General features: G+C 42.5%; 1 protein-coding gene across 1 annotated transcript in view; it reads left to right on the plus strand.

Annotated features, from left to right (window-relative positions):
* Positions 1-17,160, plus strand: part of LOC145359304 (ADP-ribosylation factor-like protein 5B) — a 40,308-nt gene that overhangs the window by 15,472 nt on the left and 7,676 nt on the right. The window contains exons 2-5 of the mRNA XM_080213882.1: positions 7,318-7,378; positions 8,888-9,035; positions 15,693-15,776; positions 16,691-16,842. Of these exons, the coding sequence (XP_080070008.1) occupies positions 7,318-7,378; positions 8,888-9,035; positions 15,693-15,776; positions 16,691-16,842 (445 nt within the window). The remainder of the gene's footprint in view (positions 1-7,317; positions 7,379-8,887; positions 9,036-15,692; positions 15,777-16,690; positions 16,843-17,160) is intronic.

The raw sequence follows: 17,160 nt of genomic DNA on the forward strand, positions 1-17,160 counted from the left end.
TCAACTGAATATTTTTGATTTTTCTCACCGCAACTTGCATGCTGTTGTCCCTATTCTCAATTTAAATGGAATATTAGTTTCGTCAGTGAGCTATTTAAACCAAAAGACTTCTTAAAAATTTTCTCTCCAATAAAAGAAATTGGAAAATTAGAAATGGCTATTTTTAACTTGAGGTTTAGGGTGATTACCAGTGAGAAATTTCTTCAGAGTGTGGTCAGCCAATGGAATTCGCTGCCAAAAGTAGGTAAGGCCAAACCATTGTATGTTTTCAAGAAGCAATTAGATATAAAGCTTGGGGCAAAGGGAATCAAAGAATGTGGGGTGAAGATGGGAACAGGCTATTGAGTTGGATGATCAGCCATGATCATAATGAATGACGGAGAAGGCTCAAAGGGCCAAATGGCCTGTTGCTATTTTCCATGTTGCTAAATTGATATAGTGTAAGCCAAGAACATTATATAGAGCTGTCTGTCGTTAGTGTGAACATTGCGCTCAGCTGCTTCACTCCAGTCATCCTTGCAGTTAGTGAAGTTACCAATTTGCGGACTTTAACAGCTGCTAACTAATGTCCTTACCCACTCAATCTGAGTGTCACTGGATTAAAGTCTCCATTTTCTGACCAGCAGAAGTAAATATTTCTCTCCTCCTTTCTACAACTTTTTTGGGCTTTTAAAACCCAAGCATCTATTTAAGATTTACTTATTCTCTCTTCAGTCAGTTGTACCTTGGCTTTAGGCAGAGACAGCTTTTGTAGATTTCTTGTGGACTGGGAAAAAAACATTAATTTTAATTACTATTGGCTTCAAGGTGTGAATTGATAGACGGCAAGAACCGAAGCCCAGGTGCTTGTAGTTCACCACTGCCCAAGGGTATTGGTCTGTGAACTGTCTGTGGGCTGTGGTAAGTACACTGAAAGGTTAATCAGTTAACAGTGAAATCCCCATGGAGCTGACCCAGTGACAAATAATCCTTCCTTTAACAGTTTTCAGATTACCTAAAGACCCAGAGAATTCGCAGTTGCCACACCTGTAAGATATCCAGGATTTCTGCATCTTCGGACAGATGCTCATATTCTGGTGTAATTTTGTCTGTTAATATTGTACAGCCTGGTTTCATACTTGGTTGTTTTGATCAAACTAGTTTTGCCACCATGATTTTACTATGCATAATCTTCCCCAACATCTCTGTACCCTACCTATGCTGACCTCTTCCCATTTCTAATTGTGATTTTAATTGCTGTACTGTTGACAGATGTGCCTTCAGTGCCAGAGTCCTAAGCACTAAAATTTCTTCCGGGGACACCTCCACTTAAGCCACTTCTTAAAACCTACCCTTTTTAACCAAGTTATTGGTCATTGAATCTACCATCCTCTTGTGTGTCAGTGTCAAAGTATGCATGTTGGTTTGCCAGAGGTTTCTCTTAAAGTACAAGTTGCCCTAGTGTACACTCTCATGGGCACTGGGTCCCTCAGCCAAGTAGCCACTTCTCATGCACCTGTCATCAAAATTACTGTGGATGCTGGAATCTGAAACAAAAACAGAAAATGTCAGTAGGTCTCAGTGGCTAGCACTGCTGCCTATCAGTGCCAGGGACCTGGGTTCCATTCCAGATAACTGACTGTGTGGAGTTTGCACATTCTCCGCATGTCTGCGTGAGTTTCTTCCCACAGTTCAAAGATGTGTGGGCTAAGCTGTTTGGCCATACTAAATTGCCCCTTAGTGTCGGGGTTTAGTAGGGTAAATAAGTGGGATTATGGGAATAGGGCCTGGGTGGGATTATGGTCAATGCAGACATGATGGACCAAAAGGCCTCCTTCATTATAGGGATTCTATGATTGTATGAGGTCTGCCAGCATCTATGGAGGAATAATAGAGCAACGTTTTCGAGCCTAGGTGACTCCATCAGAACTGCTCTCCACAGATGCTGTCAGACCTGCTGAGATTTTCCAGCATTTTTCTGTTTTTGTTCCCAGACTGTATCTGGACATGTGAACGTGTAAAAGATCCATGTCACGTTGGATCCTGACATTCCACTGTTTCTCACTGCTGATCAAGGTGAGAACCAACAGGCTTACCTTTGGTGCTCTTGTCCGAGGAAGGATGTCCTTGCTATAGATAGAGTACAGTGAAGGTTTACCAGGCTGATTCCTGGAATGGCAGGTCTGTCATAAGAAGAGATGTTAAGTCAGTTAGGATTGTAGTCACTGGAATTAGAAGAGTGAGAGGCAATCTCATTGAAAATTATAAAATTCTAACAGGGTTAGACAAGGTAGAATCAGAAAGAATGTTCTGATTCTAGATGGTGGGGGAGTCCAGAACTAGGGGTCATAGTTTGGGTTTAAGGGGTAAAATTTTAGAACGGAGATGAGAAATTTCTTTACCCAGAGGGTAGCAAATGTGTGGGATTACTACCATAGAATGTAGTTGAGGCCATAACATTCTGATTTCAAGAAGAAATTGGATATAGCTCTTGGGGCTAATGGGATATGGGAGGAAGCTGGGGGGAGGAGATCAGGATATTGAATTTGATGATCAAAATGAATGGTGGGGCAGGCTGAAGGGGCCGAATGGCCTACTGCTGCTTCTAGTTTCTATGCTTCCATGGCTGGGATCTGTGAACCCAGCACAGAACCTGGTTTGCAGCTGGACCCCCTTGGGTTGTGTAGCTCCATTCCATACTCAATCACTGGCTAAAGTGAGAACATTGAAAAAGAGAATGAAGAACGTGCATTTTCTTTCCTGACACCATTTGTGTTTGTGTTGTCCCAAAGCACTTTACCACCAATGCGCTACTATTGGGTGTCACTATATGCTGGGCAAATATGACAGGCACTTTGCAAGCCCCAAAAAGCCCAAAGTCAAATGAGATCAAAGTCTTGTTAATCTAGTTACATTGAGGCATGAATGTACCCAGAACTCCTGTTCTTGGAATAATGCCATGGGATTTTTCTTTTGCATCCACCTGAACCAGCAGATGTGAGCTTTTACTTTATGATCTCATCCCCAAACACAGCTCTTGAACGAACGCAGCCCTCCAAATACTACACTGAACACTGAGACAGAAGCTGCATTTAATTTGTGATACAAATTCTTTGGTCTGCACCTGGATTTTTCTGTTGCCTGGAGGAGAGGTTCTTATTTACAACCCTGGATGTCCTTTTTTGGAAAGAGGGCTGCGCCAGATGCCAGCCAAGGAAATGCCAATACATTTTAGTGACAATGTTTTTAGGCTTTTTGTGTGTTTTAGTCCAGAAGAAAAGGCACACTTCAGCAGTAAGTTGATTGTGACTGCATGCACCGAGTGGATAAGATTGTAATTCCTGTGCCCTTTATACCTGCCAAACGTTTTCTGACAAGAATCAGGTTTTGTTTTGTTATGCGCAGCGTGTGTATGTGGTGGGGGTGGGGTGCACAGCTGTTGCTGTTGGACTTTTGTTTGGGCTGCCTGGTGACAGCTGCCCTTTGAATATCAGCAACCTGCTTTGACATGTGGGGCCGAATGGAATCCTCCGACAGGGCTGCGGGACAAGATAGTGCCTCCGCAGTCTCCACATCTCGCAATTGGGTGGCGCTGACAGATGGTCGCTGAGCTTTTGAAGAAAGTCAGCAAAGCAAACAACCCTCCTGGAAACACGAAACCCAAGCTGTGACCTTTTGCAGATGGCTTTCTCCTGCTGCCCTCATGGTATCGATTTTCACATCTATGGTCCTGCTGCCACACAACTGTGGGGGAACTGCAGGTATTAATGATTCATTCATTCTGGTGCAGTCTGTTGGAATGAAAAGCAAAGGCTTTCGTTTATGTAGTTGCTTTTCACAGCCGCGGGACATCCCAAAGGCTTTACAGCCGCTGAAATAATTATTTTTGAAGGATAGTTACTGTTGTTACTGCAAAATACAACAACCATTTTGTACAGACAGCTCCCCCTCCCCCCCCACAAATGAACAGTAACATAATGGCCATCTGTTTGTTTTCCATAGAACCAAATAGTGCAGAATAGGCCCTTTGGCCCATCGAAACTGCACCAATTGTTTTTGATGTTGATTTAACATTGACTTGAATGAGGGAAGAGTTCCCCTGCACTCCTTTGAGTAGTGCTGCTGAATCTTTTACCAACGAGGTGAGAAAGAGGGTGCCTTGGTTTAACGCAAGCTCGTAAGTTACAAGGAACAGAATTAGGCCATTCGGCCCACTGAGTCTGCTCTGCCATTTGGTTATGGCTGATATGCTCCCCATCCCCCTTTCCCCATCTTTTCCCCATAATCCTTCAACCTATTACCAATTAAAAATCTGTAATTCATCACATTTACTCACTGAACCAGCATCCACCGCACTTTGAGGTAGCAAATGCCACAGATTCACAACTCTTTGGGAGAAGTAGTTTCTCCTCAACTGTTTTAAATTTGCTGTCCCTTATCCTAAGGCTATGTTACCTCTTGTCTTAGAATGCCCCACAAGAGGAAGCACCTCTTCCACATCTACTTTATCCATATCTTTTATCTTGTACACGCTAATTTGATCTCCCCTCATTTTTCTAAATTCCAGGCAGTATAGGCCTAAACTGTTCAATCTCTCTCCGTATGGCAAACCCTTCATCTCTGGAATCATCTCATCCAAAAAGCAGCACTTCTGACAGTGCAGCACATGCACCGTGCTGCACTGAATTTTATGCTTCGGTCTCATGAGTGGGACTTGAAGCCACAAAGTTTTGACTTGGCAGTGAAAGTGTTACTTACTGAGCCTGGGGTCAATTGTATCACGATTATTGTTATATTGCATTATCTTGACAGGGTCTCCTTCATTAAATGTTTATGTTTTCAATATTTTCAAACGCAGCTGCTTTTCGAAGGGCATGTATTTAGGTACGATAGTGCAACTTCATAGTGGGACCCAGTTACAGTTTTGTTGCAGTGAGCTTTAATTACAAGTTTATAATTGCATGGTTCCAGAAAAAAACATAGTTTACCTCAAAGCTATCTTAACAGGCAAGGATCCAAGTAAAGGCCACTAAGCAAATGGTGTGGAGATGCTGGTGTTGGACTGGGGTGGGCACAGTAAGAAGTCTCAACACCAGGTTAAAGTCCAACAGGTTTATTTGTAGCACAAGCTCTTGGAGTATCGCTCCTTCAGCAGGTGAGTGAAGGAGCTGTGCTCTGAAAGCTCATGGTACCATATAGACCTGTTGGACTTTAACCTGTAGTTGTAAGCCTTCTCATTAAGCAAATGAGCACTGGTTTCAGTTTGCACTCTTGTTTCAGAGGTAGTCTTGCGACTAGGGGATTTTCACAGTAATTTCATTGCAGCATTAGTGTAGGCCTACTTGTTATTCAGAGCAGGGGTGGTGATTGTTATCAAAAGAATCTGAGCTGTTGCTGACCCTGAAGCAGTATGCAAGTGACAAGAGCAAGGTGCCTGAACACAGGAGGTATGTGGTCCACTAAGAGAACTAGGTAAGTTGGAAGATACTGAGTTGTCATGCTAACAATTCTCATTTACTTGGCTATAATCATCAAATGATGTAAAGTCCTTTAATTTCAGTGAGTACAGTGTTGCATTGCAGCTTGGTGTTGTCTGTAGCTGGGTGAAGGAAATGAAACTGCTGTACTGGCAGGTGCTGCTTGTGGCTTACAGCCTGACTATTTACCGTTGCAATCTAAACTGAAAAAGTAAAGTTTGTTTATTAGACAGGATAAGGCTTACATTGCAATGAAGTCACTGTGAAATTCTCCAAGTTGCCACAATCTGGCGGCATGAGGTTTTGAATAGAAGTTCAGTTAACTCCAAAAGTTCATTTTAACTCCAGCTACCATCTGTTAACTGGGGCTAGGATGGTGTGAAAATGAGGCATAAAAACCTCTGCAGTCGTCTGTGACGCAGCGAGAAGGCAGTGTACAAACGGTGGTTAGGTGCATTGGCCATGCTAAATTCTCCCTCAGTGTATTCGAAGAGGTGCCACAATGTGATGACTAGGGGATTTTCTTAGCAACTTCATTGCAGTGTTAGTGTAAGCTTGTGACACTAATAAATGAAAACATTTATTGTCATCTTGGGACCACGTGTGGCCCGGAGTCCTGAATGTCCAGTCCTTGAAGCCCTACCTCATCACGTACAGTTGTATATGGCAAATCTCATTAGCCATCGCAGTCAAAAGATAAATCTGCTTCTAACTTATTAAGCTGGCCAACTTGGTGGCACAGTGGTTAGCACTGCTGCCTCAGTGTCGGGGACCTCGGTCATTGTCTGTGTGGACTCCGCATGTTCTCGTCATGTCTGCGTGGGTTTCTTCTAGATGCTCCAGTTTCCTCCCACAGTCTGACAGCCATGCCAAATTCTCTCTCAGGGTGCATGAACAAGCACCAGACTGCAGCGACTCGGGGATTTTCACAGTAATTTCAATTGCAGTGTTAATGTAAGCCTACTTGTGACACTAAAACAAAAATAAAATGCTTTATAAACTCAGCAGACCTGGCAGCATCTGTGGAGAAAGAGAGAGTTAACATTTCGAGCCCCAGTGACACTTTATTTTCAGAGTTCCAGCAGTACTTTGCTTTTATTTTGCTGTAACTTTTTTTTGCACTTCAGTAAGTGCCCTGTACTTGGCCATTTTTAAAAACTTGCTGTTTCTCGGTCACTGCATTTGTTAAATTTTCTCACCCGGGTGGAGTTCAAATTATGCAGTCAACACCACCCGGTTCCTTTTGCAAACATAAATTGGGAGCAGGAGTAAGCCACACGGCCCCTTGAGCCCAGATTTTGCTTCACAAAGGATATTTACCCAGCAAAAGCATTGACTATCTGTGTCTCATTAATTGATGAGTGGAAAGTGCTCTAGTTACATTTTAATGGACTCTTGTAGAGTAATATAGTTCAGGTTGTTCGCTACCTCTAAAGTGTAATGAAGCAATAGAAACATATGCTTTTTACTAAGAGGATATGAGAATGGCATGGTAGCACAGTGGTTAACACTGCTGCCTCAAGTGCCAGGGGTCTGGGTTCTGTTCCTGGCTTGGGTTTCTGTCTGCGTGGAGATTGCACATTCTCCCCGTGTCTGTGTGGGTTTCCTCCATGTGCTCTGGTTTCCTCCCACAGTCCAAAGGTGTGTGGGTTAGGTGGATTGGCCGTACTAAAATGTCCCTTGGTATCAGGGGTACTAGCTGGGGTAAATGTGCGGGGTAATGGGGATAGGGCCTAGGTGGGATTGTGGTTGGTGCAGACTCGATGGGCTGAATAGCCTCCTCCTTTCACTATGGGATTCTGATAGGATTTGATGCATTCAAGGTTTAACGCTGTGGGTGTGTTTTGTTTTTCCTCCTCAGAACACAAGGTTATCATTGTTGGGCTGGACAACGCAGGGAAAACAACCATCCTTTATCAGTTGTGAGTACATTTTGTATTTTGTTCATCTCCGGATTGCTGCTTTTAGTACATTTTGTAAATTATAACTTCGTTTGTCTGCGAATGGGCCTCCAAACCAAATTAACCGAGCTGCATGTGTATTCCTGTGTAAACCTGTTGGAATTGTTTTTCTGCACAACTACTGGTTGAGGTCCACTCTTCCAAGCAATGCAAAAGTTGCATTTATCTGAACACAGGAATCTAATAGAATATAATGTTTTGCTGAAACCAGAGGTTTTGAATCCGTTCATTGTGCAAATCCTCAATACCTAGTTTTAGTTGTTAGATTGTTAGCCTTCAATGGCATGGCTTTGAGCCCCAGTGTTTATTTCTGGTGTTGCACTTATGCATAGTATGATGTGCAGATTGCCAGGTGGAATTTATCAGTCATTTCGATTTTACCTCCGCTTACACTGTGGTCTCAGTTTTGGCAGAAACCTCTTACCTCAAGGGTTTTGTAAGGATTATAGTTCTCTCGAAATTGCAGCCTAAGGTTGAGTGGCGCGATGAACAATGGAACAATCTGGTGCCAGCAATCAAACAGAGGAAATATTGACCAGTCAAATCAAGACGTGCTTTGCTGTTTGTTTTTTTTTCTGTTTTACAACTCTAATGGCCTGATTTTCAGATTATTTTATGGGCCCTATAAAATTATAGGTAAACGTACTGAGCTTACTTTGAAGTCTTGTGTACTTTATAAGCTGTGTCTGTACTTGTGCCATTTTACTTCCTATTGCCCGTTAGTTCCGCTGGAATTTAAGCTTGCACAACTTGATTCTCAGTCACTTTGATCACTTAAGTGCTGCGCTTGCAGGATTCATAGCCAGTGGTCCAATGGCGTAACTTCATGTTTCAGTTAGATGTCTCACTGAGACCATACTTTACTGTTAAAAACTACTGTTTTAAATTAAGTGTAGAGTTTGAGATTTTGTTTTTGTTAGAGCAAAGCTGCTGTCATTAATTTCTGACCCCAGAATGGAATGAGCAGTTTGTGCCAGTTGGTGTTTTTTGCTGCTAGATTTTTGGGCAGCACAGTGGTTAGCACTGCTGCCTCTCAGCGCCTGGAACCCGGGTTCAATTCGTGCCTCAGGTAACTGCCTGTGTGGAATTTGCACATTCTCCCTGTGTCTGTATGGGTTTCCTCTGGGTGCTCCAGTTTCCTCCCACAGTCCAAAGATGTGCAGGTTGAGTTGATTGGTTGTGCTGAATTGGCCCTAGTGTCAGGGGATTAGCAGGGTAAGCGTGGGGTTACAGGAATAGGGTCTGGATGGAATTGTGATCAGTGCAGACTTCATGGGCCGAATAGCCTCCTTTTGCACTGTGTAGGGATTCTATGACTAGTTTGAAATTGTTTGCTGTTGAGTTGTACAATCACTAGGCTGAAAGCAACCCTTTGAAAAATAAGTCAGTGAGTTTTGGACTCTGTGCTCAACAGTCTGGGTGTAATGGATGCTATCACAGCAGAATTCTAACCTTTGGTTTTGTTAACAGCCTAATGAACGAGGTGGTCCACACATCACCCACGATCGGTAGTAACGTGGAAGAAATAGTTGTGAAAAACACACATTTTCTAATGTGGGACATTGGCGGCCAAGACATGTTGCGTTCGACATGGAGCACATATTATACAAACACAGAGGTATGTGAATGCTCCAGGGAAGAGGTATCTGAAGATCCAGAGAACGGGATTCAGTTCTGCATGCTATGTTAGAGGAAGGATATATTGGCCTTAGCTTTCTTGTGATGTGAATTCACCAGACTGATACCAGGGTTAAATTAGGAAGGTTGATCAAGTTGTGTTGATTTGAGATGATTAAAGGATTTGATAGGTTGAATAGAGCTATTTCTCCATAATCTAACTGAGTGTTGGATAAATGCAAGGGACTAAATGGTCTTCTCCTGTCTCATGTACAGTTAGTTAATGTAATTGAATGACAATTCTTGCTCCTGGGAATAATTGCATTGTAATAAAAATACAGTCAGAATGCAAAGAATAGGAGTTGGTAATTCAGGCCTGCTCTCTGCCATTCAACAAGGCCTTTATTTCCTTAACATGCAAGCATCAATAAATTATTCCTAGTCTCTGCTCTGAACATTCTCTAGGGTAGAGAATTCCAAAAGTTCACAATCCTTTTGAGTGAAGAAATGTTTCTTCCTCCTCAATCTGAAAAGGCCATTCTGATACAATGACACCAAGTTCTAGATTTTCCTGCCAGGAGACGCTTCCTCCAAACATCTGCCCTATAGATGTGCATTGAAAGTTCTTTATAAAAATGCAGTCTCTACCAACATTTCATTAATGCAGCAGACGCTGCATTTACTTGCATTAACGGAGCTTCTGGCAAAGTAACACTGACGTCCAAAGAATTTCCTCGCTTATCATGCAGTATTGGATCTTTCTTTCAAAAGCATTTTCTGCAATCTTTACTTGAAAAACATATCCTTAACGCACTCTATGCCTTAGTCTCCAACCTGAAAATCAGCAAGATCTGAAATTTGGCCCTGAGGTTGCTGGTTTTGAGACAGTACCTGTATATAAAATCTCTCTTCTCCCTGTATCTGTCTCCATAACCGTATCTGCTTTGTCCTTTGCAAAAGCCATGATCTGATATCCTGCAGGATCCTGAGGCTGGGAATCCTTGAAATGATTTTCAAAATGTGATCAGAAATACAAAAACCAAACACTTCAGCCATCAGATTGCCATGACCAGAGAATTTTAGGTTTAATTTTATCCACTGTCATGTGTGCATCATTGTCACCGTCCATCATAAGGTCAGAAGTGGGAATATATGTTCAGCACTATTCGTGATGACTCAGACACTTAAAATGCAACAAGACCTGGACAATATCCAGGGTTGGGCTGACAAGTCGCAAGTAACATTTGTGCCACACAAATGCCAGGCAATGACCATCACCAATAAGAAACAATCTAACCACCATCCCTTGACACACTGAATCCTCCACTGTTAACATCCTTGGGATTACCATAGACCAGAAACTCAACTGGATTTGCCATATACACATAGTGGCTACAGGGACAGGTCAGAGGCAAGGAATACTGAGCTGAGTAACTCACCACCTGACTCCCCAAAGCCTGTCCACCATCTATAAGGCACAAGTCAGGAGTGTGATGGAATGCTCTCCACTTGCTTGGATGGATGCAGTTCCAACAACATTCCAGAAGCTCGACACCATTCAGGACAAAGCAGCTTGCTTGATTGGCACCACATCCACTCCTTCCACAAACACTTAGTAGCAGCAGTGTGTACTGTCTTCAAGGTACACTGCAACAATTCACCAAAGATCCTTCGACAGGACCTTCCAAACCCACAACCACGTCCATTTAGAAGAACAAGGCCAGCAGATATACGGGAGCTCCACTCCTAGTTCCTGCAAGTTCCCCTCCAAGCCACTCACTATCCTGATTTGAAAACATATTGCCGTTCCTTTGCACTTGTTGGATCAATGTCCTGGCATTTCCTCCATAACAGCACAGTGGGTCAATGCACATGAACTGCAATATTTCAAGAAGGCAACTCGTCACCACCTCCTCAAGGGCAATGAGGGTTGAGCAACAAATGCTGGCTAGCCAGCGATGCTCATATCCCACAAATGAATAAAAACGTCTCTTTACAATTGGACTGACCAGCCACTTAAGTAACCCTAAAATGCACAGTTGGTGTTACTTATTGTTGCTGTTTAGTTTGAGATGCGCATGTTTGAGTTGTCTGATCTAACTCTATCATCCCTAAACTTAGCTCTTCTTCATGGACTTGCACACCAAAGAACTGAGTCTGAATCTAAAATCAGGATAAGGGGTCTTTAGGGAATAACACTGAGATCAGTGTACTTCAAACACAACTTCAGAATAGTTAAATTCCAGTATTGCACCTAATTGTAAGTTCCATGGGTTGGGCAGGGCACAGTCTCAGTTCTGTTGTGATGAGTTTAGCAATGTAAAAGTGCAAAGTCAACTCAGCTGTCTGGGTTCCCTGAGCTGAAGAAACCTATCTGCGCAAGTGTTTTGGTAGCTTGCTCTAAAGGGAGTAAAACTGCATTCCTTTCCCTTCAAAAAAACCCTCTTGTCCACACCTTTAAATGATCAACTAGTGAGATACATTGAAACCCATCTACATGCATTTGTGGGAATATGGAATGAAAACGTTGCAGCCTAACTGATCCGTGTCCGGTGCTGATGCTCCCAAGAGTTTCTTCCAAATTACAATATAGGAAGAAACTCTTATATTGTGCATTGCACTCACTGAACTGCAGATAGCTGAATGCAGGATGAGTGCAAGGGTTAAATATCTAATCAATTCCAACAAATTCATAAACCACAGTTTTAAGCTAGTTGCAATTCCACCTGTCATCCCTGAGTGGTTGCACCTTCAACTATTTAAATTCGAGGTTTGCATGTAGATGCCATCTGTTCTCTGCTTTCTGTTTGCAACATAATGCTCAGTGATTTATTACTTTAAAAATCAGAATTATTGAAGATTCCTGTTGGGGACATTTCTATGTCCAAGGTTTGAATTGGAAACTTTTTTATGCAGGGTTTTAATTGATTTGATTTTTTTTGACTTGCTGGAACAAATTTATCCTTGCATGAGGCACATTCCGAGGTGCACCCTTTACTCTCTCTAATCATACAATCCCTATAGAGCAGAAAGGAGGCCATTTGACCCATTGGGTCTGCACCAACTCTGATAGAGCAGCTTATCCAGGCCCATCCCCTGCCCCATTCTTGCAACCCCACACACTTGATACCCTAACCTACACATCTTTTGGACTGTAGGAAGAAACCGGAGCACGTGGAGGAAACCCACGCAGACACGGTGAAGTATGCAAACTACGTTCAGTCACCCAAGGATAGAACTGAATCTGGGTCCCTGGCACTGTGAGCTGCAGTGCTAACCACTGTGCCATGATGCTGCTAGTACTTTTGAGCATTCTATTCCCTGACATTGAATCCCATTAGAGGTTTCCTGACCACCTAATTCCACCCAAGATAAAGCCATTTTGCTAAAAGCAGAGTGTCTCTACCATCTGCATAATTATTCAGTTTACAAAATGGCTCCCATAACTAAGTTAAAGTTTATTTATTAGTGTCACAAGTGGCTTACATCAACACCGCAATGAAGTTACTGTGAAAATCCCCTAGTTGCCATGCTCCAGCCCCTGTTCGGGCACACTAAGGGAGAATTTAGCACGGCCCATGCAACGAACCAGCACATCTTTCAGACTGTGGGAGGAAACTGAAGCACCCAGAAGAACTCCATGCAGCCACGGAGAGCTGAGCTCCGTAACCTGAGCTGGGAATCAAACCCGAGTCCCTGGTGTTTTGAGGCAGTGGTGCTAACTACTGTGCCACCCACTGACAACATGGTGAATGCACATACGTTATTGTGCATGAAGCACTTTCAAGATGTGGTGGTGGTGGTCAGTGCCGATCATCATCCAAAAAGTGAATGAACTGTCCTGTGTCCCAAGTTCAAAATGTTTGAATATTGTTTCCCTTCCATGCCAACAACTCCAGGGGATGATGTTGGACCAGGAGCTTGATGGATGTTCAACTCTTAATGTTGTAAGAAAATGCTGAGGTTTGCTCCAAGTGGATGCAGTTGAAAAGTCTGTAGTTGGACTTGATGTGGAGTGAAAGCCATTGACGGATGCGGGTCCCCTTGTGTTGTTTCACCTGATGGTGAGATTGAAGTCAGTGGCAACTGACAAAGGATTCTTCTATTCTCATTTCTGGAAAAAAAGAGCTGGTAGTTCTTGAAGCTCTGGTTCACCGCAATGTGACTGCATGTGTGTTGGTTTTTGTACACTTGTCCCGTATTGGAAGTGTTGAAGCCAATTCCAAAAGTACCAATTTCTTCCTCAGGATTGGCCAACTTGACATTAAACTTGTAGAAAAAATGTTCTTTTGAGCTATTGGTATGAGGATAAGGGGACATGTTGCAGGGGGAATGCGAGGAGGATTTTTCTTCAGTGGAATGGTACTGATCTGGAACTCACTGCTCATGAGGAATGGAACTGGAAACAGTCAATATTTCAAAAGGAAATTGGATGAACAATTGAAGGAAATAAAATTGCAGTGTTATGAAGATCGAATCAGGGAGTTGGACTGACTGCCTTGCTGCATTGGGTGGGGGAGAAGCATTGGAATGGCACAGTGGTTAGCATTGCTGCTTCACAACAAGGACCTGAGTTTGATTCTGGCCTCGGGTGACTGTCTATATGGTGTTTGCATATCCTCCCCATGTCTGTGTGGATTTCCTCCAGGTGTTCCAGTTTCCTCCCACAGTCCAAAGATGTGTGGGTTAGGTGGACTGGCCATGTTAAATTGCCCCTTCTAAAATGTGAAGGTAGGGGGAATTTCAGTGTAAATACATGGGGTTAGAGCAGGGTGTAGGACTCAGTAAACTGCTGAAGACCCAGTGCAGACTGCAGGGGTGAATGTCCTCCCTTTGCACTGTAGGGATTCTATGATTTGATGGACTGAATGGCCTCCTGTGCTATAAATTATCTGGGTTGAAGCTATTATAGAGTCAAAGCTTTAGATCAGCAGATATGATCGATTTGAACACTAAATGTCCAGTATACCCACACCATTGTATATGCAAATTAATTGACTATGCATATTGATTTTATATCCCAGAACCATCCAGCTATGGGGCCCATTTTGTGGCAACAGCTATCCGTTTCATTCTCCTGCAGTTTCCTTCATAGCCCTGAAGCCTTTCAATTGTTGATCCAACAGCCTTTTGAAAGATACTATTGAATTTGTTTCCAGCACTCTTTCATACTACGAATTCCTGATTTTTTTTTAAATTGTCACGCCATTAATATCTCTCTCTCAGTACTTGGGCAAGGGCCTTTTAATCTGTGTCTTCTAAGTTATTGACCCTTCTGTTGGTAGAAACATTTTCGCCCTTTTTTTAAACTAAAATCCCTTAATTTTCAAACGAGCAGCAAGTGCTGATAGCAGATTGTAGGAAAACACAAACGGGTTTGAACTTTCTGTAGTGGAACGCTGCTTTGTTTTGAGCTGCACTGTTGCAAGTCTTGGAATTGGTGACTATTGAGGTTAAATTAGTGTCTAGTTGACTGCTCTTTAAAGGTTTCTGGCTTTGTGATGCAAAATAAATCTGAGATGGCTAACAGCTGGAGTGATCAGCCACCTTGTCCAGACAATTTAGCGCAATCTCCACTCTGAATGAAGCTCGTTTCACAGCTGACATTACTCAATCTATTGGCACTATCTCTGCAATGTAGTGCTTACACAACAATCAAATCTGTCCACCACTTAACTGGCATGAAGTTCCCAGATTCATTTCAAGTTGAAAATGAAACAAATGACTTCTGGCAAACTTGCTGTGATCTCATCTGCCAAACCATACTAGCAGCAGCGTTGCAAAGTTCTATTGTCTGCCTACTTTTGCACCAGGCTAGTACAGCGCGTTGAATATGCCCCAGCTTTACCTCAAGATCAATGTTTAATTATTTTGACAGAGGCTAATTGCTTTATGCTACATTTAGTCAGCTGTGAGCCAATTGTGGCCTGTAAGTTATTTAAATGCTGCAACAGCAAGCCCAACTAATGCTTTTAATTAATCAACTCAAACTAAACTACTAGATTTTGTACTTCAGTGAAATTGGGTATCAGTGTTATCCTCTTGAATGAACCTGTCTGTAATCTTCACTGATTTGAATTGAATTAAGCGGTGCATCTAAACTACCTAACGAATAACACTTCAATACGAGTTCTTTTTCCTTTCCTGAACTCTTCTTCCAAGTTTGCTGTACACCTCTTCTATACTGAACTGCTATGGCAGTATACACACCACTTGGGGTCTATCCTAAAGGCAAGATACTGTGAATGTTGGAATCTGAAACAAAAGCAAAAAGAAAATGGTGGGAAGTCTCAGCAGGTCTGACAGCATCTGTGGAGAGGGAATAGAGCCAATGTTTCAAGTCTGGATAACCCTTCATCAGAGCTGTTTGATGAAGGGTCATTCTGACTCGGAACATTGGCTCTATTATTCTCTTTTTTTGGTCTATCCTGTCCAGCTGTGTTTCATCTAGGAAGTGACCAAAGCCTGCAAATGCAATGGCAAAGTAGAATGGAAATGCCGTAGGATTCTGTTGCTTTGACATAAATACATATGTCCAGTTGTTGCATAGCAAGTACTGAAGTACTGGCTGACAATGAAGGAATGCAAGAAGCTAATTGTATGTGACAGTTGTCTCTGGGTTTGTATTCCTCTTGAACAAATTTGACTTTACTTTCAGTTCGTCATCCTGGTTGTGGACAGCACAGACAGAGAGCGGCTGACACTTACGAAAGAGGAACTGTACAAAATGCTGGCACATGAGGTATGATTTGCTGCTAAAAGGAAATTTGATAATAGATGTGTTGGGGAAATGAGGGTGTTCGCTATTAGTGATGTCTGGAATATAGAGCTTCAAATCTGAATTGTTTTATAAGCAAATGCATCCAAATTGGTTCAATATCTCCCAGTTCAGACAAGGGGTAGCAAATTTAAAACTGAGTTGAGGAGAAACTACTTCTCCCAAAGAGTTGTGAATCTGTGGAATTCGCTACCCCAAAGTGCAGTAGATGCTGGGACAGTGAATTGTTTTGGAGGAGTTGGACAGATTTTTAATTGGTAATGGGTTGAAGGGTTATGGGGAGAGGCAAGAAAATGGTAGTGAGGAGCATATCAGCCATGATCGAATGGTGGAGCTGATTTGATGGGCTGAATAGCCTAATTCCACTCCTATATCTTATGAACTTATGAATGTACCCACTTATGGGAAGGAGCAAAACTAGAGGCTGACAATAAGAGATGGTCACCGGAAAATCAATTTGTGAATTCAGTAGAAGCTACTTTGCCCAGAGTGGTGACACAGGAAGTGGTTGCAATAAATAGTATAAATGTATTTGAGAGGTAGCTGGGCAAGCGTGATTAAGAAGGGAATAGAGGGTTATGCTGATTGATTTATTTGCAGAAAGATGGGACGAGACTCAAACGGAGCATAAACGCCAGCATGGAATGTCCTCTTCAGCATTGTATATCCCATGTAATCGCTGCCTGATGTTAGTCTCGGGAACTTGTATGGACTTCCTTTAAATGAGCAGACTTGTTAAACATGTTGTGCAGATGGAAGGTTGAACCTGTTTGGTTTATACATTTGCTGTTTTCCAGTGTTAGTTCTGGTATGGTCTGCCCTTTGCAGGTTTTGCTTTGTTCAGTACGATTTGTGACAATGACTTGTTTTCATTCTAGGATCTCCGGAAGGCAGCTGTGCTGGTATTTGCAAATAAACAAGATATGAAGAACTCCATGTCAGCAGCTGAGATTTCCAAGTTTCTAACACTAACGTCCATCCGAGACCATCCATGGCACATCCAGGCCTGTTGTGCACTCACAGGCGAAGGGTTAGTGTTGGACCCGTGACGGGTATCCTCTGTGTAAAAAGATTAATTTAGTTACACTTAAGTTCACTCTAGAGAGTTGACTGAAGAATGCTTATTTTCTGTAAGCAACATGACTTTGTATCTTTATGCAAATATGGGTTTTTGGGCAAGATCTGCATTAAGCATGTCATTGGTTGAACTATTTGGAATATAATCCTAATGTTCAATTCTCAGCTATTGAAACATTCAGTCCTGCATGTTGGAGCTATGAGTTGAGTAATTAGGTGTCAGTTTGAAAGGAAAACTCACTCAAGTGCAGAGCTTTCTTAAAGTTAAGTA

This window comes from Carcharhinus amblyrhynchos, chromosome 27, assembly GCF_965287045.1.
Source record: "Carcharhinus amblyrhynchos chromosome 27, sCarAmb.v2.hapA, whole genome shotgun sequence".
NCBI lineage: Eukaryota > Metazoa > Chordata > Chondrichthyes > Carcharhiniformes > Carcharhinidae > Carcharhinus > Carcharhinus amblyrhynchos.